Source organism: Hibiscus syriacus, unplaced genomic scaffold (genome assembly GCF_006381635.1).
Source record: "Hibiscus syriacus cultivar Baekdansim isolate YM2019G1 unplaced genomic scaffold, ASM638163v2 tig00110044_pilon, whole genome shotgun sequence".
NCBI classification, from domain to species: domain Eukaryota; kingdom Viridiplantae; phylum Streptophyta; class Magnoliopsida; order Malvales; family Malvaceae; genus Hibiscus; species Hibiscus syriacus.
Genome location: NW_024062574.1, coordinates 1,443,774 through 1,466,647, shown reverse-complemented (window position 1 = coordinate 1,466,647; position 22,874 = coordinate 1,443,774). Strand labels below are relative to the sequence as shown.

Here is a 22,874-nt window from a genome sequence, read left to right as displayed (position 1 = left end):
TCACCAGTTATACTACCGATATATCTGAAGCCCAATAAATGTAAATAGTCAATAATATCCACTTCGAGCTGTGTCACACGATTTATATAACACTTTAATACACGTTCATATCAAACGAAATATAAATATTAAAAAATTATTTAAATACCAAAACAAATAGACTAAATAAATAAATAAATAAATAAATAGTAAAAATATAAAATAATATTAATTAATTTACCTCATCATTTTGCCTCAAATAATCAAATACGTGACTTGATCATGTCTTAATAGACTCGTCATCATGATATGAAATCTTTGAATCTTTGAATATATGAAAGAGATGGTGTCGTGATGAATAGGAGTGAATGATCTTATTTAAAGACTTTCTCCACACTTGGAGAAGCGCGATTTAAATGTAACTAACGTCCTGCAAGACGCGAGTTACGTAATTTATTTCGTTTCCAGTATCTCGTTGTTTGTAAAACACGAGATTACTTTATCTTTTAAATTTCAAAATATAATATAATTATAATATTATTTATTATTTATTATATTTAATATTTTACAATTTATTTTTTCATTATTTAAAAATTTACAAAATATATTATAATTAGTTATTAAATTTAATAATTAATATTATTAATTAATATTATTATATTTATTTATTATATTCATTTAATTTCTACGTTTCAACAGAATTCGAGAGAACCTCACGCGAGCTCCTTCATAAATCTCGCGATATTTTGGATCATAAAGGCTACTTCACGCTTCTCATTGCACGAGACTATTTTATCCAATTATTTTATTGTCTTATTTGGAAAGTGTGCCCACGTCGATGATTTAACACGCGGTTAGGGATTATTCTTCTAAATAATGTATGGAGGACCCTATTTCTTTAAATAATTATTTATTTAAGGTTTTAATATAAAATTACCATTCTATTGAGTGAAAAAGTTGAAGAACTAAAATACTATTAAACCTGCCACGATAATTATTGGAACATAATTGAATAACTTCTCATTCATTCAAAGGTTTACACCCACTCAACATAGGGTAGTTTTGTTGTATGGAAATCTAATATAAGGCTAATGAAAGTGTTACTAAAAATATTAATATTTTTTTAATACTTTTGGTGGAGTGTTATTTAAAATATTATTTTTTTTACCGAAAATATTAATTTTGTCACCTAAAATGAATATTTTCGATATTAACATTTTCGGTAAAAAAATAACATATTAAGTATTACTCTATCAAAAATATTAAAATATATTAATTTTTCAGTAGCATCTTTTCTTAACTTTATAATAGTCTACATTTCCTTAGAAATCCCCTCCACGTAATCAAACATGTACTACATAAATTGGCCGAAGTTTGTGCGTCTTTTTGGCCTCTTCTGTTCACAGGTTCCAACTCTAAACACTATGGGTTCCAATGGCAAGGAAGTGGCCACCGAGATCCTCCCTTTCATCCGGGTTTACAAAGATGGTTCAGTCGAGCGATTGGCTGGCTCTCCCATCGTCCCACCTTGTGCTGAAGACCCTGAAACCAGCATCTCATTAAAAGACATAATCGTCTCACAAGAGCCACCAATCTCAGCTCGAATCTACCTTCCAAAACACCTACTTGACCACCACCAACCCCCTAAGGTTCCCATTTTAGTTTACTTCCACGGTGGAGGCTTTTGCTTCGGGTCAGCTTTCTCTTTTGGTGAAACCAAGTTCATGAACCGCTTGGCTTGTTTAGCCAACGCCGTTGTTGTATCGATCGACTATAGGCTAGCCCCTGAACACCCTCTCCCCATTGGTTATGAAGATTGCTGGTCTGGTCTTCAATGGGTTGTTTCTCATTCCAACGAGGAGCCTTGGGTTTCTACTTATGCAGATTTCGATCGTGTTTACATCGGCGGCGACAGCGCCGGTGCCAACCTTGCTCATAACATACTGATTCGAGCTGGATCAGAGGGCTTACGTAATGGTTGGTTGTCCCTTGGAGCTTTCCTGACACACCCTTACTTCTGGGGTTCGAAGCCAGTTGGGTCCGAGACTAAGGATGTTGAGCAACGGGAGAAGCTGGCAACGTCCACCATTTGGCACTTGGTGTATCCAGAGGCAGCCGGGGGTATCGATAATCCGATGATAAATCCGGTGGTTCCCGGAGCTCCGAGCTTGGCGGGACTTGGATGTTCGAGGCTGCTTGTTAGTGTTGCTGGCAAGGATTCACTGAGGGACAGAGGGATATCGTATTCTAATGCAGTGAAGGAAAGTGGGTGGGAAGGGGAACTGGAGTTGGTTGAAGTTGAAGTTGAAGATCATACGTTTCATATTAAGGTTTATGATTCTGAGAATGCAAAGAAACACATCAAACGGCTGGCGTCTTTCCTTGTTTGATGTGTAGAACATTGAAGGAAAAAAAAAACAAGTCAATTCTGCTCCTATGTCAGGATAGGTATACTACTTTCAATCAACATAAAATAATATATACTTTCCTTTTTCATTCAAACTAAGTATCATACCTTCCCCAAGGAATGAGTCAAGACAAAATTTTAAATTCTATGAAATATCTAAACTCTATAAAAATAATTATTTACATTGACAAATAAGTTATTCATTTTGAGAATATATTATTCATTTCTTCCACGAAATCTCTTAAAGAAGTATTCTTTAACAATGATTGTTAATTGAATTCAAACATTACCCAAACTGTTAAAAATATTTTGATGTTTCGATATAACAAATTAAGTGTAATTGGATTTTAAGATTTTATAATCATTTTTAAAGTATATTCGAATATAAAAAATATTACTCCAAGTTTTTTAAAAGTCAATTTCAATCCTTACTAAAGTGTAAAATTGTGTTTTAAACTTAAATGTTTTTGAAACAAATTTTACAAAGTATTTCGAACCATAATCGGACCAAAAATCATTTTTACAAAGGGATGTATCGATACACTCTGGGATGTACCGATACACCCCCTACATCGAATGTATTTTGTGTACCGATACACAAACGATTCATCGATACACTCCTGGCTCCGAGAAATATCGAATGTAATTAGTGTACTGATGCACCCCAAGTGTACCGATACACTAGGTCAACTAACGATCGAAATATTTGAATTTTACACTGAGTGTACCGATACACCTACGCTCCTAATTGATTTTTTAAATTATAATTACACCATAACGACTCTATTGACTTCACCAATGTTCCCCAACATTTAGAAGTGATCCAATGTGTATTTAAACAAGCTCAGAAGCTATTGATCAACAACAATTAAGAAGAGAAGCTAGAAAATCAAAGAGAAAGCCTTGAACTTATTGTTTGAGCATTTTCAAGCCTATTTTCATTCAATATTCATTTACTTTCAAGAATACTATTTGTGCTCAATTGTATTCATTATTGAGTGTTCTTTCTTTGTTCTAGAATTGTGCAAACATCTTGCCTAGTGAGGTTTTTCTGTAAGTTTGCAAAATTTGTATTGTTCTCTATGGGAGAGAGTGTTCTCAAGAATTTCGGGTATAATTCTTGAGGGATTTGTAAGGTTACTCTTTGTCCTCAAAAGAAAGATAAATTAGTGAATTTGTGGAAAATCCTTAGTGTGGATAGCTAAGGTAGTGGACGTAGACTTTGGTTGAAAAAGTTGAACCACTCTAAATCGCTGTGCAAATATTTTCTATTTTCTGCAAAAGCTTCCACCAAAATTTTAATTGTCAATTCACCTCCTCTTGGCCGATTCGTCGATCGATTAACTCAGCACAAACTTGGATGTACGAGGTAACTTAATCTTCACATCAATAAAGTCATCATAATTAGGGTTGTTTAAACGGTTAATTCAGTCACCGACATTAACCGAATTAACCAAACTTTTTTCTTTAATCGTTAACCGAACCAAACCTTTTCTGAAAATATTAACCGAACTGAATAAAGTTAAATTATTTTGGTCAGTTAACTGAATTAACCAAAATATTTAATTAGATTAATTTAAATATAATAAAATTATTTTTTTCATTTGATTCAAAATTTAATTAGGTATTGACAATTTAATGAGTCTAATGTGGTTAAAAATTAATTTGGTCTCTCAAGGTGTTTGAACTTAAAATATGTATTTAATATATATAATAGATTTAATATTTAATAATTTAGTTAATTAACTGATTTCGAACCGAATTAATCGTTAACGAATATTGAAAAAGGTATTAACGGTTCCTCGACCGAATTAACCCAACTAATTCGGTTCAATCAGTTAATTCGGTTAAAACCGAAAAATGAACACCCTTAATCATAATTGTCATTTTTGCTCACAATTGTGTCACCATATCAATATTATGGAGAATATATTCCCAATCATCGATGTCAATTTTATGTTTTAGTTGTTAATTCATGTGATGAATTAAACTTTTTTATTCGCCTCGAATCCGTTATGCCTACAAAATTGAATTTTATTATGCTTCACAAAATAGTAATATTCATGATTATCATTTTAAACACGAAATTTCTTCTGCTTGATTCACTTAAGATGTTTCGCCAATGATATTTTCATCTAACACATGAAGAAACAACAAATGCATTATCTAAAATTGTTAAACCTTGTAAAACATAAAAACTAACAGTCTTTTTCAAGTATAATGAACACACAATAAAATAGATATCGAGATTTTACGTAAAAAAATTACAGGTAGAGGAGAAGGGTTTCATTAATGTAGATAATAGAATAAATAAATAGGTATTCTCGTGAACAACTTTTCATCTAAACCTAATTATTTGTATATATTTACATGGATAATTATTTGATTACAAATGAAACTTGTTTAATAGAAATCTATTCAAAATAAATTTTTTCTTTCAACATAAAATGGAAAATATTTTCTATTTTAAATCAAATTAAGGGTCTGTTTGGTTTTAGAAAATATTTTCTATTTTCATTTTCTATTTTTATTTTCAAAAAATAGTTTTCATTTTCAATTTTTTAAAAATTAGAAAACATGTTTGGTTAATATAAATGAAAAAATTGAATTTATTTTTATTTTCTGTTTTTGTTTTCAGAAAATAGTTTTCATTTTCAATTTTTTGAAAATTAGAAAACATGTTTGGTTAATATAAATGAAAACTTTACTTCAAAACTAAAATAGTACAAATGTATGTGGTATCTACTTTTTTAAAATATAAATAAATAAATAGTTATTAAATAATTAAATTAAACTATAATTATTAAAAAAATCAATATATAAATTTAACATGTGAGTTATGTAAATATAAAACAATAAAATTGATAAGAAATTTCATAACACCAAATTTATTTTAGTTTAGAATAAGAATATAATGTTAATTTATATTGGGCATCAATTAAATTTAAAAAATACACAAAATGTGTTTAGTGGTAATTGATACCCTCAACTTTTGAGGAAAATAATTAGTGTAGTCACTGAATGCAGTTTTTGTGCAAAATATGATCCTTAAACTTAGAAAAAAAAATCTAGCCCTTTAAATAGCGGAATCAAACGTTAAACATCACGACACTTATATGACAGTTCACAAACTTACATGACAATTTACAATGTTGATGTGATAGTTCACGATATTATTGTGGTAGTACTCGATGGATGATGATGTGGTATATGGACTTAATTGATTATTCTATAAAGTTTGAGGACTTATTTAATTTTAAAAAAAATATTTAGATTAAAAATATAAACAATTATCAAGATATTCGACACATTAAGTATAAAAATACTACAAAATTAAATTATTAAAAAATTAATTTAAGGATTACATTGAGTGTAAAAAAAGGTTTAGGGACCATATTATTTTTTTTACAAAAATTTGAGGGTTTCAAATATTATTAAATCAAAAAAATTATTGTTAAAATGATTTTTTTTGTATAACCACATGTATTTGATCTATTAATCAACTAATCCGGCTCGAGTACTACAGAGGCAAGGACGACCATTCCAACCCAGTTTGCTCCATTCACAATGGTCAGGATTCGAACCCCTGACCTTGCTTAAAAGATTTAATGCCTCATCTCACTAGATCAACTAATTGTTGGTATTGTTAGAATGATTTAAACTTATGTAAGCTAAGTTAAAACTCTAGATATCATATTTCCTTATTTTTCAAAATTTCAAAATAATTTTAATGAAAATAGTGAAAACATCTCTTTTATGTTTTCATGTTTTCACTTATTCTTGTTTCATTTTCTAGAAATCATTTTTCAATTTTACAACCAAACACATTTTTTTCAACATTTTTTATTTTCTAAGAAAATAAAAAATAAAATTACCTATATTTTCTAAAACTAAACGGACCCTAAATTTCCTTCTTTTCTTAATCAGTTTCAGTTAAATGAAATTCAGATTATACTCTAACAACTATTAAGAGTTAGATCACATGGTTTATATTATGGAAGTTGGGTAGTTTTTTTTTTTAATTAGACCACTAACTAATAAAATGTTATCCGTGAAGCTAATAAACGTTAATATTTAACGAAAATGATGATGTGAAAGTTAAGTAAATTGGTATATTTTATCTTTCTTACTTATGTATTCTATAAATTTGGTTAGTAATTGATGTAGTTTATTATTATTATTATTATTATTATTATTATTATTATTTAAATAAAGTACAAAAGAGGTTACTAAATTATGCTTAAGTGATCATTTCGATATTGAAATTTTAAAATTATAAAATGATTATTAAATTTATCAAATTCTTACAAAATAATTAATAATTTTTATCTAGCTACTACAAATTAGTCATTAGCTTTTATGGAACTGTTATAAAATAATCATTTAATTTATCAAAATTTATGTTTATTATAACGTCTTAATAATCATTTTGTAACAATTTGATAAATTTAATAATCATTTTAAAACTTTTAAAAATTCAGAACCTGAAATAATCATTTCAATATATTTGAGTGTCTTCTAATGTACTTTTACTCTTATTTTTTTCCAAATTTAAAAGCGACCACAATGTCCAAATAATGCATAAATGACCAGTAATCCATCCGAAACGTGTAAAACGATTCATTCAAAGATCGACGCTTAAGATTCAAGTTCACCAAAAGTTCTATAAATTGAGTACCCCCTAGTGTGGGCTACCCCGCACAACAAAACATTCACCAGAATTGGCCAAAGTTTGTGTCTTTTTTGCTTTTGTTCGCTAGTTCCCCTCCTCAAAAGACCATGGGTTCCAATGGCAAGGAAGTAGCCACCGAGATCCTCCCTTATATCCGAGTTTACAAAGATGGTTCAGTCGAGCGATTGGCTGACTCTCCCATCGTACCACCTTGTGCCGATGACCCTGAAACTGGGGTCTCGTCAAAAGACATCATCGTCTCACAAGACCCACCAATCTCAGCTCGAATCTACCTTCCAAAACACCTGCTTGACCAACACCAACACCAAAAGGTTCCCACATTGGTTTACTTCCATGGCGGAGGCTTTTGCTTCGAGTCAGCTTTCTCTTTCGTCGAAACCAAGTTCATGAACCGCTTGGCTCGTTTGGCCAACGCCGTTGTTCTGTCGATCGAGTATAGGCTGGCCCCTGAACACCCTCTCCCCATTGCTTATCACGATTGCTGGGCCGGTCTTCAATGGGTTGTTTCTCATTCCAACGACGAGCCTTGGGTTTCTACTTACGTTGATTTCGATCGTGTTTATATCGGCGGCGACAGCGCCGGTGCCAACATCGCTCATAGCATACTGATTCGAGCTGGATCGGAGGGCTTACATAATGGTGTTAAAATCAAAGGAGCTTTTCTAACACACTCTTACTTTTGGGGTTCCAAACCAGTCGGGTCCGAGATGAAGGATGTAGAAGAACGAGAGAAGGTGGCAATGACTACCATGTGGCACTTGGCGTATCCGGAGGCGCCCGGAGGTGTCGATAACCCGATGATGAATCCGTTGGCTGCCGGAGCTCCGAGTCTGGCCAGACTTGATTGTTCGAGGCTGCTTGTTAGTGTTGCCGGAAAGGATTTATTGAGGGACAGAGAGATTTTGTATTATAATGCAGTGAAGGAAAGTGGGTGGCAAGGGGAACTGGAGTTGGTTGATTTTGAAGATGAAGATCATGCGTTTCATATTCTGGCATATGAATCTGAGAATGCTCAGAAATTGATCAAACGCCTGGCGTCTTTCATTGTTTAAGATAGTATTGGCGGTAATTAGGGGGTGTTAAAAAATATTCGATTCGGATAATCCGATTTAAATCTACGAGTATTTATAATGAAAATATTCAAATTTTCGGACTAAATATTTGTTAAATCAACCGGCATCTATAATGAAAATATTCTAATTTCTAGACTAAGGGGTTGTTTGTTGGGCTCTGAATGAAATCATTCAACGTTGAATGTTAAATCGTTCATCATTCAACGTGTTTATTTATAATTCTTTTAGGGGGGAATACTAGCGTTTAACTTGTAATTCATGTCCCCTATTACTCAAAAATATATATTTACTTAGAATTAATATATTTAATAAAAAATTTATATAAAATGCATTAATTAAGAGCAAGACAGTCAACAACTCAAAATCCGAGGTTGAAATCGTTCCAAATGGTTAAAAGTACATGACAAAATCGTGGGTCCAAATTGTTCCATATGGTACCACTTATCATTTACTTACATATATACGAAAATTTTAATGTTTTCGATTAACATGAATTAATTTATTTCAATAGTTATAGAAATTGTTATTGTTTCTAGAGACAGTGACGGAGTCAAAACTAAATATTGACAGGAGCCCAAATATTGGACTATTTAAAAAAATTATAAAGAGTTATTAGGTATTTAAATTTAAAATTAAATACGAACCAAACGACTTTAGTAATTAAGGGATTGTTGTTATCCTTGAGGTCTCGAGTTCGAGCGTTGTGCATGTAGTGGTTGAGCATTTATTGTCAAATAGTTAAGAGTCTTTATACATATATTACTTTGTACTCAATCTAGATTTATATAAAAAAAAATTCCAAATTCACAATATAACACCTAATTTGTCTAATATTTAAGCTTCCAATGATCTAAATTGTTATTAGACCAAAAGTTTTGCGAACACAGGATATCATTCTTTAGTTCGGTCCTTAATTAAACATTCAATAAATTATTATATCATTTAATTTAAATATTTATTTTTACATGAATCAAAATACTATTAGACCAAAATTATATCGAATATATAAATTTTAACAGGGCGGGAATCCATTTGGGCCCTCACTAAGCTTCGTCTCTGCCTAGAAGTCACGGGTTCGAGCATCAGTGACTGCAGCAGGGTGATTAAGCATTCACTGTCAAATGATTAAGAGTATTTATAACAAATATTACTTTATAATCTCCTTATCTTTATAAAAAAAATGTTTTCAATTATCTCGAGGTTTAAGAATTAGGCGCGAATCAAATTATTTTAGTGATTAAAATTATATGACAAAATTATGTGGTATAAATTGTTCCAAATGGTATCACTTACGTACCTATATATGAAAACTTTATTGTTCCCATCCACCTCGTAGTTTAAGAATTTAGTGGACAGTTTTTATTTTTATTTTAAATGATTTTGTGCCATGGATTGTTTCAGTTGTTTTCTTCATGGCCACCATCCCGACCAACCCTATCATTTCCATATTTTTATTATATTTCGCAATAAAAACGTGATTTTTTTGTTTAGAATTTCGAGCATAGAATTTCTCTGTCGATCGAACCTGTCCGTAGAAGTGTTGATAAGTCAAATAAGGCGTTTATAAGATTGAGTTTAAGTGGAAATTATGAATCTTCTATCGATCATGGTAAACTACGCATTTAATACCTAAACGGTTAAACTATTATTTTTGGTTTGTTTACTACGTAAATTCTTAATTTTTTTTCAAAATCGTGCATAACGTTTTGTTTTTATTTCGTTTTAATAACTCGCCGTTACAAACGTAACAGTTGATTTGCATATGACACTTTTTTATGGGTAAATCGTATCATTATCATTCAACTATCTTCTCACTCCTATTTTTGTCACTAAACTTTATTTTTTTAATTTAATTACTTAACTTTCAAGTTACTCCTAATTTAATCATTCTAACTTTTAATTTTTTAATTTTGTATTAATAAAATAATAAAAAAAAGTCATGTCACAAAAATTATTAATAAAATGAATTAGAGTAATTAAAATAGGAACAATTTGAAAGATGAGTAGTTAAATTTAAAAAAAAATTAAACTTTAGTACCAAAATAGGAGTGAGAAAATAGTTGAGTGATGAATGATGTAATTTACCCATAAAAAGATAAGTGTCGTTAATTTTTTAATAGTGTGGTACTAAAATGAAACAAAAACTAAACATTAGGTATGATTTTGAAAAAACTAAAAGTTTAAACACTAAAACTAATAATTTAAATACTAAACACGTAAATTACCATGATTTTATTATATTTACGACCAAATCATAAAATTTAAGTGTAATACTAAAATTTAAATATTAATGTATAATAATTTTTAATATAAAATTTTAGCTTTAAACTTTTTCATATAAAATAAAAAATTGAAGAATCAATTTTTTCTTTGACGTGACTCCGTCATTGGTTATATTTAATAATTTTTCTTACCCTATAATATTATATGAAATTATATTTGTTCAATTAGATTATATAATCTATAATTATATTGAAGAATCATAAGATGAGGTATTATGTTTATAAGCCACGTACATGGTTTACATTTTTGATGTCGTAAATGGAACATATTAGATTGTGAGAGTCATTCTTATAATAAATTTAGGTAATATCCGACGATGGACAAAATAATTTGGGGGACTTATTTAAAATTTTCAAAAACTTCAAAGGTCTAAATTAAAATTTTGAAGTTTTTAATCATATATAATTTAAAGCATTGTTTCTACTCTCTTTTTGATCATCCTTCTCTAGCAGTATAACTTAGCTCACCAAACTTTTGTGCTGCAGCACTCAATGTGGCATCACTTTTGCAAAATGCAACCCTGATATACCTCTTTTGATATCTGCAACTTCCATCCGAAGGTCGGTCCGGACCGCGGAAAAATCCGCGTCCCGGTACAACCACGACCCCGGCTTGTTCGATCAGTTCCTTCACATATTCCACCTGAAAAATAGTGGAACTAAGCACCATGTTTGCCGATACAAGTAAATAATCTGCATATACTTACATCGGATAGCAAGCAATCCTTTGGAAGCTCTGCAAACAAAAAAAAGGAACCCTGGGGCTTGAATTGAATCCGGAAACCGACCGAATCGAGCAACTTCATACAGAAATCTCTTTTCAACTGATATTCCTGTTAATCAACATAACGAACGATCAATTGAGGTGACGAATCGTGTGATATACTAATGTCTAAACTGCATTAAACTTACTATTCTGAGTGTTTCGAAGTAGTTGGGGGGGCTGCTCAAAGCAGTCAAGGCAGCTTCCTGGAAAGGAGCTGGAGCTGAATCGGTAATTTTGACGTGAATGTTTCGGATTGCGGATGCAGCAGAAGCTGGAGCAATAGCCCATCCAATTCTCCATCCTGAAAAAACATAACGGGGCACTCTAAATCCCAAAATAACAACCAAATGAACAAGCATGAATACCAAGCAATAAATAAGCTTTGTAACTGTAATGCATTTAGCATTTTCAGCAGTTAAAATTACTATGGTTAGCTTTGTCTTTGGACCTGTAATGCTAAAAGTTTTAGACAACGACGATGTTATAATAGTCCGCTCCTGCATTCCCGGAAGCGAGGCGATGGTCTCATGCTTTTGGTTATCAAAAGTTATGTATTCATATACCTGCAATGGAAGAACACAAAGTATATATAAACTCATTGCTAAGATTTTTTTCAATGCATCACAAGTATTAGCAAGTGACGCCATACTTCATCCGTTATAGCGACGCAATCCCATCGACGACAACATTCGGCAATAACTTCGAGCTCTTCTCTGGAGAAAACTTTGCCAGTTGGGTTGTGAGGACTGTACCCTTCATATCAGAACACTTTCAGAACATAGCTTCTCATGCATTAACATAAATGTGAGTCATACAACAGCTTTACAGTATCAAATCCTTGACTTAAAACATAAAAATCATCCATGACCTGTTTAATACTATAGCCTTTGTTCTGCTTGTGAAAGAACTCGAAAATTTCTCAGAGTCCAAGGTCCACCGAGGCGGATCGAGCGGCACATATACCTGCGAAAACGAACAGAATCGGCTTCGGTTTTACACATGATATATAGCTAATAATCTAAACACGCTTACTGGAATTCCTCCAGCTATGGTTATGGATCCTTCATAAGTTTCATAACAAGGTTCGAACAACAATACTTCATCTCCTTTATCTATAACTGCCCAGATAAACCCTTAATTCAAAATTACACACAAAATGCACAAATTAAAGAAAGGAACTCAATAACTGCAACATAAAGAAGAAGCCCTACTGGAAAAAAACTGTAGCTGCAAATGCCTCGGATTGTCCACAGCAAATAGCTATATCAGTCAAAGGGTCAATGTTTAAGCCATGGATTTCCTTCATTTTAAGAGCCAACAGATCACAAATTCCTTGCACATGCCTTCCATTAACAAAATTTGATAAGAATTAGTACCCTCTTTTTGTATTCTTTGGAAAATGATAATGATGAAAAGAAAGAAACTGAACCTGTACTGGTTGAGGTCATTGTTAATGGCTGAAATTGCAGCTTGTTTGATACAAGGAGGAGCGGGGAAATCAGGGAAGCCCTCGGCTAAGTTAATGGCATTGCATCCCTGAGCAAGGTGTGAGAGCTCTTGAATTGGAGATGGAGTAAAAGTTTTTGCAACTGAAGATAGCTTCTCTTCCATGGCTTCTTTCTTGTCTGTTTTGCCACTGCTTTCGCCTTATCCTCTTGATTTCGAGTTCTTTTTTCTTCTTTTTCTGAAACTCTGTGTTTCCGGTCGGATTATATTCGTGGATAGTTTTTTTTAGGACATTTATGGTGATTTTTTTATTAGTTTAATCTTATATTGTGGTTTGTTTATCAATATTTATCAATACAATTAGATTTATTTACATGTCTTTTATTTAAATTTTTTTATTGAAATTTAACTTTTTTCTGGTTGTTGTATGATCTCGAATTGGTGGCTTATTATGTCAATGCTTATAGAAAAATATTTTAATGATGTATTTAGTTTACTAATTTTATTGTAATTTTGAATATTTTCTCATCTTAATAAAATTAACATCTCTATTTACATAAAAAAATAATTTAATAAATAATAATATAATACGTGTTATTTATCCACTACAAGTTGGTTTAGTAAGATTAAATACTAATTTTTTAGTATGGTGAAAATTTTGAATCTTGACATTGTAAATGAAAGAAATTAAATTAAAAAACTCTACCTCGTAATAAACTTTTACATGATCTAGTTCCAGTTAATAAGTTAATAGATTATATCTCGATAGTTATACAAAAACGAATATATCATTAAATTATGGATAAATTATAAATTTCATTATTAAACTTCACTCTCTCTCCTATTTTACTCACTGAACTTATACATTTGAATTTTTTGGTCATTCCGCCGTTAAATAATTAACGGCGTTAAAACGACGCTTTTTAAAAAAATAATTTTTTTTATCAAAACGACGTCATTTTACATCTATATAAAAGTTCATTTATAACATGTCAGTAAGGAAACGGCTGAGCGACAAAAAAAACTCAATATATTAAGTACACTAAAATATAATGAGTGAAATAGAAGAGAAAATAAAGTTCAGTTACTAAATTTGTAATTTACCCTAAAATTATCTATTTATTTCACTACAGGCATACATTGGGCCTCAATTGAGTTATTTTTTTTAATTAAAATTACATGTTTGTGAGTTATTTGGTCTTGTTTGTTACTTGGATTTAGTTAGCCTGTGTTCATTAAGGTCAGAAAAACCTCATAAACAAATGTGTTTATTCTAAGTGTAGAGGAAGGTAAAAAAAAAACTAATATATCAAATAAGTCTTTACATTTTCTCAATTTATTTAAATAAGCTCTTAAATTTTTCTCATATTCAAATAAGTCTTGGTTTATATAACCTTGAATAGAAATATTAATATAAACAATATTTCATCTGAAATAAGGAATAACTCAAATACAACATGAATATAAAACTATACGTTAAGAACTCAAAAAGCGTACAAACCACTTATTTCAGTAGTTAAAGGAATCGTTGTTGTTTTAAGATGTCACATGTTTGAGCACCAACGACTGCAGTAGGGTGATTGAGCGTTAGTTAATTGCACTCTTGGCTTAGCATGGTGGATGGATTTCCTCTTAGGCTTGAATTTGAAAATAATAATAAAAAATAGAAAACAAGAACAAAAGAATATTGAAATTAAAGAACTCGAAGAACATGATATATGTATATTACATACGACGACATCTCTTATTAAGACGTTTTAAAAAGAATAAATGACAAAGAATATCTTAATCTAAAGATATTCGAATCTCATCACCATGAAGTTCAAAAGCTCTTTAATTTTTTTTACCATAAATATATTGAGAGAATCTCTCCACTTTGTTGTTTATTGAAGTTGCAGTTGAATGAATGGTGGAGTGTACTAAGTTCTTGTTTGACATAAAAAAGCAAAAATCGAGTCAATAATTCCTTTTTATTTCGAAAGAGAAAATTCAATTTAATGTGAGATTTGCATCTAGGGATGGGCATGAGACCCGAACCCGATCCTATTGGGTTGGGTTTTTTTTTAAATTCGGGTTAGGTTTGGGTCGGGTCTAGTTTTTTTAAATGTGATGTTCGGGTCGGGTCGGGTCGAATTCAGATTTAGGGTGAAAATACTCGACTCGACCCGACCTGGAAAAAAAATAATTTTACGTTATATATTTAGGAATAATTATAATAATACCCCTCTATATATTATTTTTTCAATTAAATCATTGTTTTTATTGAATAAAAGAAATGTCCGTCCAGCTCAGTTGGTAAAGCACAATGCTCTTAACCTTGTGGTCGTGGGATCGAGTCCCACGGAGGGCATTCCATAATTCGGAGGTCTCCACGGAAACTGCTCTAAACCTAGCGTTGGGGGCAGCCTACTATCATACCTCCCTCCTTACCTCATTAATATATGGGGAAAAAGGGTCAGCTAATTTAATTTTTTTATTGAATAAAAATAATATATTTTATTATTTTGGATCGGATCGGATCGAGTCTAATTTTATTTTAAAAAGTCATGTCGGATTCGGGTCGGGTGGAGGATATATATTATGTGGGTCGGGTCGGATTTCGAGTGGTGGAGTCATTGTTCTCAGGTCGGGTCAGGTGGACAAAAATCTGACCCAACCCGACCCATGCCCATCCCTATTTGCATCATAAAAACTAATTTATAGTAATTTCTTTGACTAAAGGGTTATCTACTTATAGGTTTAGTATTATGCCCTGCCTTGCCGTTGGCATATTTCTGTATACGGCATGTCAACAAAGTGGCGGAAAGGCACCCCAATGCTCGTATGAAATATAAAACTTCAATTATTTGATAATAAATAATCCTACATCTCTATAAACGTCATGTTTAGACTCGAGATCTGAAGGGTTAACAATCAAATATTTATTTTTGAATAAGGAAAACTTTTACTTGTTGGATGAGTAAAACGTTTTTAGAAGTCACTTAGTTTATTAAAAAAATAAAATATTTTGAATTACAATAGAGATTTAAAATTATAATTGTAAATTAAGCATATAATAGGGATATTTTTCTAAAATTATTGACACAAAATTAACAGCTTAAGATCACATAAAGACCATACAAGGAAAGATTAAAAAACCTAACTAAAACTCGAACAATGATAGATACAAACAAATGTAATCACATCGGAGATTGAACTGCAAAAGGGGATCAAACTATTGAAAGATCACCGATAAAACAATAAATCAAAGTCGAGCGACGTGAAAAAAAAAACTATCCACGAACATAATTCAAGTATCCAAATCTAATTTGAGGGTCTAAAGTAGAAAAGATCGGTATGATAACAAATAAGCGTCATCTTGATCAATCGTGATGATGTCGAATCAACTTTAAAAAAATTAATGAAAAAAATGTCAAACGACAGAAAACGTGTCAAAAGGCTGAGAAAAACATACCATAAAGACATGAAATCGAGTCACAAAGGTAAACTTACTGAAAATTAAAAACAAGAAAAAAAAAATAAAAATATGATATAAAAAAATAAAAAAAAAACAATAAAAAATACCGACGAACGGCGACCAACGTCAAGATGGCCAAATCAATGAGGATTATATGAAATAATTTACATATATCTTTTAAACACATCATTAAATATAAAATAATATTTTAAAAAGCCACTATCCAATTCGAATGAAATAATAATAAAAAATAATTTTAAAGAACTATGATTAATTTAGTCGGCCGATTCTTTCACTCGATGAATATTAACCTTTCACTCAATAATAAACTCAAATGCAATAATTTATTGCAAAAATGTTTGTATGGATTGATTACGTTGTCTGTATGAGTTTTAAAATTAAATAAAAAAAGTGGGAATGGTTGTCAAAAAAAGCATAATGAAGGTGCTTTGTGAATGTGCTTACTTCAGCTGTGAATTGGATTCTGGTCTTTCTTAAAAGGTATTAATTATAATAATTAGGTTATGCCAAATATTTATTTATTTTACCAACCGGGTTGGTTCAAGTGATAAGCAACTTAATATCGCTTGAGCAAGGTAACGAGTTTGAGTCCTTGTGTATGCAGAAAATCTCTATTAGGAGACTCACCCACCAAAGGCAGGTATATGACGTGGGTCGATTCGAATTAGTCAATACGAAACCTAGGAACAGAGAGGACAACCAAAAAAATATAAATTAATTTAATCAACTTTAGGCTCCACTTCATTCCAAGCAAATATGGCCTACTCTTGCTTAATGCTCTACACTACTAATCAAAATAAATAAACACATTATTAAAATAATAAAATTGTATTATTATTCCTTTTAAGTGAACAAAAAAGTAGATTTCAAAATCAAAGAAATCAGATAGATTCTGATGTAAATATTATGCTTCGATTTGACTTTTTTTTTTAAATAATCTTCAATGTACTATATAAATTCATAAAGCTTTTAATTTTAGTAAAATTAAGATCTTAATATTATGTAATCTAAAATTAATATTATATAAATAATTATCGATAAAATATTTAAAATAATATATTTTTTACTATGAAAATCTTTAGAAAATTATCACAATATATTGATTTTTCATTCTCAACCTAAAGTTATAAAAACATGGACGAAATCATGATAAAATTTCAAGAGGATATATATAATAAGTAAGCATAAAATCATTATCATAGTCTAATTCTTGTGTCCTCATTTTAAAGTTAAAATTGAGTGGTTAAGATCTAATTTATCTAACTTTAAAATTGAGAGGGGACTAAAAAATATTTAAACAGAAAAATTGGGAGACTATGATCTAATTCACTTAATTTTAGTTTAAAAGGGCCTAAAAATTTTATAAATTTCATTAAACAAACTTTTAAAATTTTGGGTAAAGTATACAAATGTTCCTTCGAATAGGATACTGCTTTATTAGGTCCCTCAATTATTCAAAGTTATAAAATGGTCCTCTGATTATAGAGTGTTGTTTTGTTGAGTCCATCTACTATTAAAAGTTACAAAACGGTTATCCCACTATTCATTATGTTCTAAACTCGTCTCTTTTCTGTTAAAAAAATTGAATGTCGCCTGAGTTGAACGCTAACATGATGACTGTGATATGATAGTTGTTTGAGATTCTATGATCATATTTTATCATATCACAAGCAACATGTTAACGTTCAGCTCATATTGACGTCAATTTTTAACAGAAATTGATGAATTTGGAACATGATAAATAGTTGAGTGACTATTTTGTAATTTTTAATAGTCGAAGGACATAATAAATAATACTCTATAATTGGAGGATCATATTGTAACTTTAATAGTTGATGGACTGACCAAAATATCATCCTACAATCGAGAATCATCTTTACTTGCTTTATTACATAATTTCTTTTCCTAATACGGAAGTTCCATAATATTTATATATCAACCACCCTTATTAAAATGGTATATGGATTCCATAATCATCACCCAAAAGATGTAAATGAGTTGAGACATCTAAACTTTTTGCCTAGTAAATCTAATTATTAATAGATTTTTTTATTTATCTGATGCGATTATAAAATAATATATATTTATAATTTTTTTAATCATCAACAATACACATACACAATCAATTATTATTCCAATTAAATTGTCTTCAAAGTTCAAATCTAAGTTGTCTCCTAATATATGGAAAATGATTGAATTTCACCTAGGGGTGGCATGACCGGGTTGGGTCGTCAACCTCACCTGAACCAAAATTTACGCATCCTCCATCCGACCTGAATTCGACCCAAAATTATACACTCTTTATCCGACTCTCCCTTGCCAGATATAATCCGAATCTGATATGAAATAATATTTTTATAAAAAATAGTTTTATTCAATAAAAATATGGATTTAATTGAAAAAAATATGAGTTTTATTGTAATTATCTCTAAACATATAAGGTAAAATTATATTTTTTTGGGTATGATCGGGTCGGATATTTTTCATCCTAAACCCTAAACATAATCTTTAAACAATTCCGATCCGAACCATTCTTTTTTATTAAAATCTGACTCGATAAAATCGATTTGGGTTGAGATCCGTTGAGTTCATGTACTGTGCCCATCCTTAATTCCACCGATTCTGCCTGCTTGACAATCGCCGTAATATTTGTTTGAAATTTCATATAAAAATTGTAACCTTTTGTATCAAAACATCCACCACACATTTCATAGAAAAGTTATATGACTCGATTCAACTTCAAACGTAATGAGATTACACGGTCTAGGACCAATAGAAAAGAGACGACAACATCAATGTCAGTGCTGAAATTCCCATCGTACTTGTCAGGCACAATCGAGCATAAAACAGCAAAGCAACAGCATGGGGCAAAAATGTGTGCTTGTTCATGCATGTGTGATAAAAAAAAGGCGACATGTGAAAGAGCCGAGGCAGCTTTTCTATACCAGGAAACCCACAAGCCGCGAAACCCTCAAATGGCAAAGACCAGCTTGTTTTGCAACCTCATGGAACCCTATTTTGCCATTAGTTTAACCATTTATAGGGTAGGTCGTTTGTTGACCGCCCACATGGCCTGGGTCATTGAGGCAGATTCTATATTTAGCAGTCATAGGTTAGCGCCTAGCGGACAAAGCTAAAGGGGTGAGTTAGTGGAGAATCATGCCATTTATGGCCCGAACATGGTTTTCCTTTTTCTGTTCAATGAAAAACCATAGCCAAGGACCAAATAGAAGAATGATGCTCTCAACCTGGTGTTGGAGGTAATCTATTATCTTACCTCCTCTTACCCTATTACATATGGGAATAAGGATCAACTAATTTATGCTAACTAAAACCAAACTCAACCAACCTTAGACTAATATTTTTAAAACATATAGTAATATAATTTGATCTAACGATTTTATTAATATGGGATGTGATTAGCGTATACCAATGATTTGAGGTGAAATTGAAATATTAAAATTTATAGAGACTAATTTAGAATAAAATCATAGTTTGTAGATGAAATTAAAATATTTAAAATTTTAGGGACTAATTTACAATAAAAGTAATAATTTGTGGATGAAATTGGAATTCTAAAAAATTTAAAAGATTCAATTGCATCAGGGAAACAACTATGTATATTTTTTTATTGTCGTCCTAGTTCTCGATGCTTTCTGGATTTACTCGCGTCGTACACGTGATTTTGATAGATTAGTCTTCTGACGAAGCTTTTTTCATTACACAAAGACTCGAACTCAAGACCTGATTAAGCGATATCAAACTACTTAATACTTGAACTAACCGGTTGATAACTGAATATTCTTTGAACGTATGCTCCATTGATAAGAACTGTAAACTGCGAAAAATGTGGAGTAACATGACCTAATTTGAATAACTTTTTGTCTTTGTGGGACTCACAATTAGATTTGCCATTTGTTTAAATATTTCCATGGTTGGTGCGGAGGCTGTCGGTCCAAACACCTTTCGAGGATCTCAAACTTTGATGATTTGACAAATTTACCCTTCATCGTGTGGGTATGCTGGGGCCAGGGCGTGGTGTTTCAGCATAAAGAAATTGTTGTTTTGGTCAATCCGCAAAATTTATTCTTGCTATAATTAATGTCCATTTCTGCAACTTTAGCCCCTGGAAAATCCAAAGGCTGTGGGCTAATGGTACGGATGATTATTCCTCTTTTTTTAATGCGATCAACTTTGGTGTACTCGTAAAACATATGAATCATACCTGAAACAATTGGTTATTTGTGATTTCGGTGTTCAATAAAATATTGGGTAAAATACATAAATTGTCCTCTAACTATAGGATATTATTTTATTAAGTCCTCCAATAATTAAAAGTTACAAAATTGTCTTCCAACTATAGGGAGTTACTCTGTTGAATTTTTTTACTATTAAAAATTACAAAATGATCAATCAATTGTTCATTATGTTCCAAACTCGTCCTTTTTCGTTAAAATTTGAAGATTTTGTTTTTTGGATAATTTAAAATTTATTACCCAAGATAGCAGCGAACCGCTACAAAAATACAGACAAAACCAAGAAGGGGATCCTATTTACAACAAAATTAACTTATACCTCAATGTTCACAAAGATCAGAATCAATCCTATCTAATCTATTAACATTTCTATTGCTTAGAACAACTCCAACAATCTACTTAATAGTGTTAATAATATCTTCTTCAGTTCTGCAATTTCCTTTGAAGATCCTTCGATTTCTTTCCTCCCATATGATATAATTAAATGTGCACCAAGAGAGCTTCAATACTCTAGTGATCAGTGATTACCTTTCCAGGTATTGGATGCCCATTCCAACAGATCAGTCCAAGTTGAAAAGGATCTGTTAATACCAGACAGCTGTAGAATTGATTTCCAAATGGTAGCAGTCTTCGTGTATTCAAGAAAGAGATGGTTCCGAGATTCTGTTGTTACAGAGCAGAATGTGCAGGTATCATCGATAACAAGGCCAAATCGAAATAATCTTTCTTTGGTAGGCAGTCGATCCAAGATAATCATCCAGGAAATGATGTTGGGCTTCGGTATATGGAGGGGGTACCAAATCAGATTTTGCCATGAAACTTTAGCATCTTTGGGTCTGATTTCTTCCTATATTTCTTTCGTGCTTTTTGCAGCTGTTGCAAGGACTGGTTGAGCAATACTTCTTAATTTCAGTAAACGCCTGAAGCTCCAGCTGAATCTCGTTGAATCATCCATGGTCCAGTAGTCTTGTTGCTTGATTATGTAGCTATGAATCCAAGCCACCCATAAAGAGCCTTCCCCCGCAAGTAATTTCCTGGTTAGATGAATTAGGCAGGCATTATTCCAGGACTTAATGTCTTTCAATCCCAGACCCCCCTCTGATTTCGATTTACAAATGTTACCCAAACTCACCCTTGCTCCTTTAGTAGGAATATCCGAGCCTTTCCATAAAAACCTTTAGCACAATTGCTCAATTTTCTTGATTATGGACTGTGGCAGTACGAGTTGTCTGCACCAAAAACTAGCAATATTATAGAAAACCGTTTTAATTAGTTCAACCCTACGTGCATAGCTCATTGTCTTCCTAGACCATTGATGGAGTCTGTTCTTTATGTTGCCTAGGAGAGCATGACAATCTTTATCGGCTAACTTTATGGTGACAAGCGGTACCCCAATATATCTAACAAGTAAATTACCATGTTTAAAACCAGAAGATGAGATAATAGAATCAAGTCTTTGAGCAGGAATTCCAGCAGTGAAAACCTCACATTTACCTGCGTTTAGCTTCAGTCCAGAAAATTCATAAAAACAATCCAAGACAGTGATGATACCCAAAACAGACTCAATGTTTCCTTTGCAGAAAATTAATAAATCATCCGCAAATGACAGGTGGGTAAGTCCAATATTCTTACATTTAGGGTGGAAAGCAAAAATCCTTTTAGAAGCAATATTGTTGAGAATATTGGAAAGGACGTTCATGACCAGGACAAATAAAATAGGGGAAAGTGGATCCCCTTGCCTAATTCCCTTGGCACCCTTGAAGTAACCAATCAAACTGCCATTAAAAGCAACGGAAAATCTTGCATCAGAGTAGCAGGAAACAATCCATTCAGTGAATTTGGGAGGTAATTCCAGAGCTTTAAGAATTGTAGAAATGAAGTCTCAATTGATGGAATCGAAAGCCTTTTGTAGATCAATTTTCAATGCACACCTGGGGGAAATGTTTTTCCTACCATATCCTTTCACAATTTCCTACGCAAGTAGGGTGTTGTCCGTAATTCTCCTACCTTTAACGAAAGTTGATTGATTTGGAGCAATAATTTTAGGACGCATATTAGTCATCCTATTGACTAAAATCTTTGTAATGGTCTTATATATAACAGAACAGCAGGATATAGGTCGGAAATCCGAAACTTTACTTGGATTTGGCATTTTAGGGATCAAAGCAATGGTGGTTACGTTAAAGGCCGGATAAATGTACGAGTCTTAAAAGAAAAACTTAATAGCCTTAATAACATCATTACCGACTACTGGCCAGGCTTTCTTGAAGAAGAAAGAAGTAAAACCGTCTGGACCAGGAGCCTTATCATTACCCTGACTGAATAAAACATCTTTGATCTCTTCGCTGGTGACTTCCTTAACAAGAGCTTCAGATTCTTCAATGGAAGGAATAGAGTGCATCAAGTCTTTAAGCATTTTAGAAGAGCAACCTTTAACATTAGGATAACGGGAGCCTAAAAGTTTTTTAAAAAACTCGATAACTTCCGTGGACAT

General features: G+C 31.7%; 4 protein-coding genes across 4 annotated transcripts; 2 read left to right on the top strand and 2 right to left on the bottom strand.

Moving 5' to 3' along the window:
- Positions 1–1,397: 1,397 nt before the first annotated feature.
- Positions 1,398–2,369, top strand: LOC120213814 (2-hydroxyisoflavanone dehydratase-like). The gene has a single exon (XM_039211877.1). It carries the CDS (start codon positions 1,404–1,406, stop codon positions 2,367–2,369), a length of 966 nt encoding a protein of 321 aa, XP_039067808.1. The 5' UTR covers positions 1,398–1,403.
- Positions 2,370–7,093: 4,724 nt separating this feature from the next.
- LOC120213815 (2-hydroxyisoflavanone dehydratase-like) lies at positions 7,094–8,287 on the top strand. Its single transcript, XM_039211878.1, has one exon. It carries the CDS (start codon positions 7,166–7,168, stop codon positions 8,129–8,131), a length of 966 nt encoding a protein of 321 aa, XP_039067809.1. The 5' UTR covers positions 7,094–7,165; the 3' UTR covers positions 8,132–8,287.
- A 2,583-nt stretch (positions 8,288–10,870) lies between these two features.
- On the bottom strand, positions 10,871–12,811 carry LOC120213645 (probable N-succinyldiaminopimelate aminotransferase DapC). Its single transcript, XM_039211730.1, has 7 exons — positions 12,630–12,811; positions 12,423–12,543; positions 12,109–12,163; positions 11,850–11,953; positions 11,347–11,763; positions 11,142–11,267; positions 10,871–11,077 (listed from the first exon to the last, which is right to left on the bottom strand). The coding sequence occupies exons 1-7, from the start codon at positions 12,809–12,811 to the stop codon at positions 10,871–10,873; spliced, it is 1,212 nt and encodes a 403-aa protein (XP_039067661.1).
- Positions 12,812–21,227: 8,416 nt separating this feature from the next.
- On the bottom strand, positions 21,228–22,874 carry LOC120213644. Its single transcript, XM_039211729.1, has 3 exons — positions 22,625–22,874; positions 21,665–22,237; positions 21,228–21,541 (listed from the first exon to the last, which is right to left on the bottom strand). The coding sequence occupies exons 1-3, from the start codon at positions 22,872–22,874 to the stop codon at positions 21,228–21,230; spliced, it is 1,137 nt and encodes a 378-aa protein (XP_039067660.1).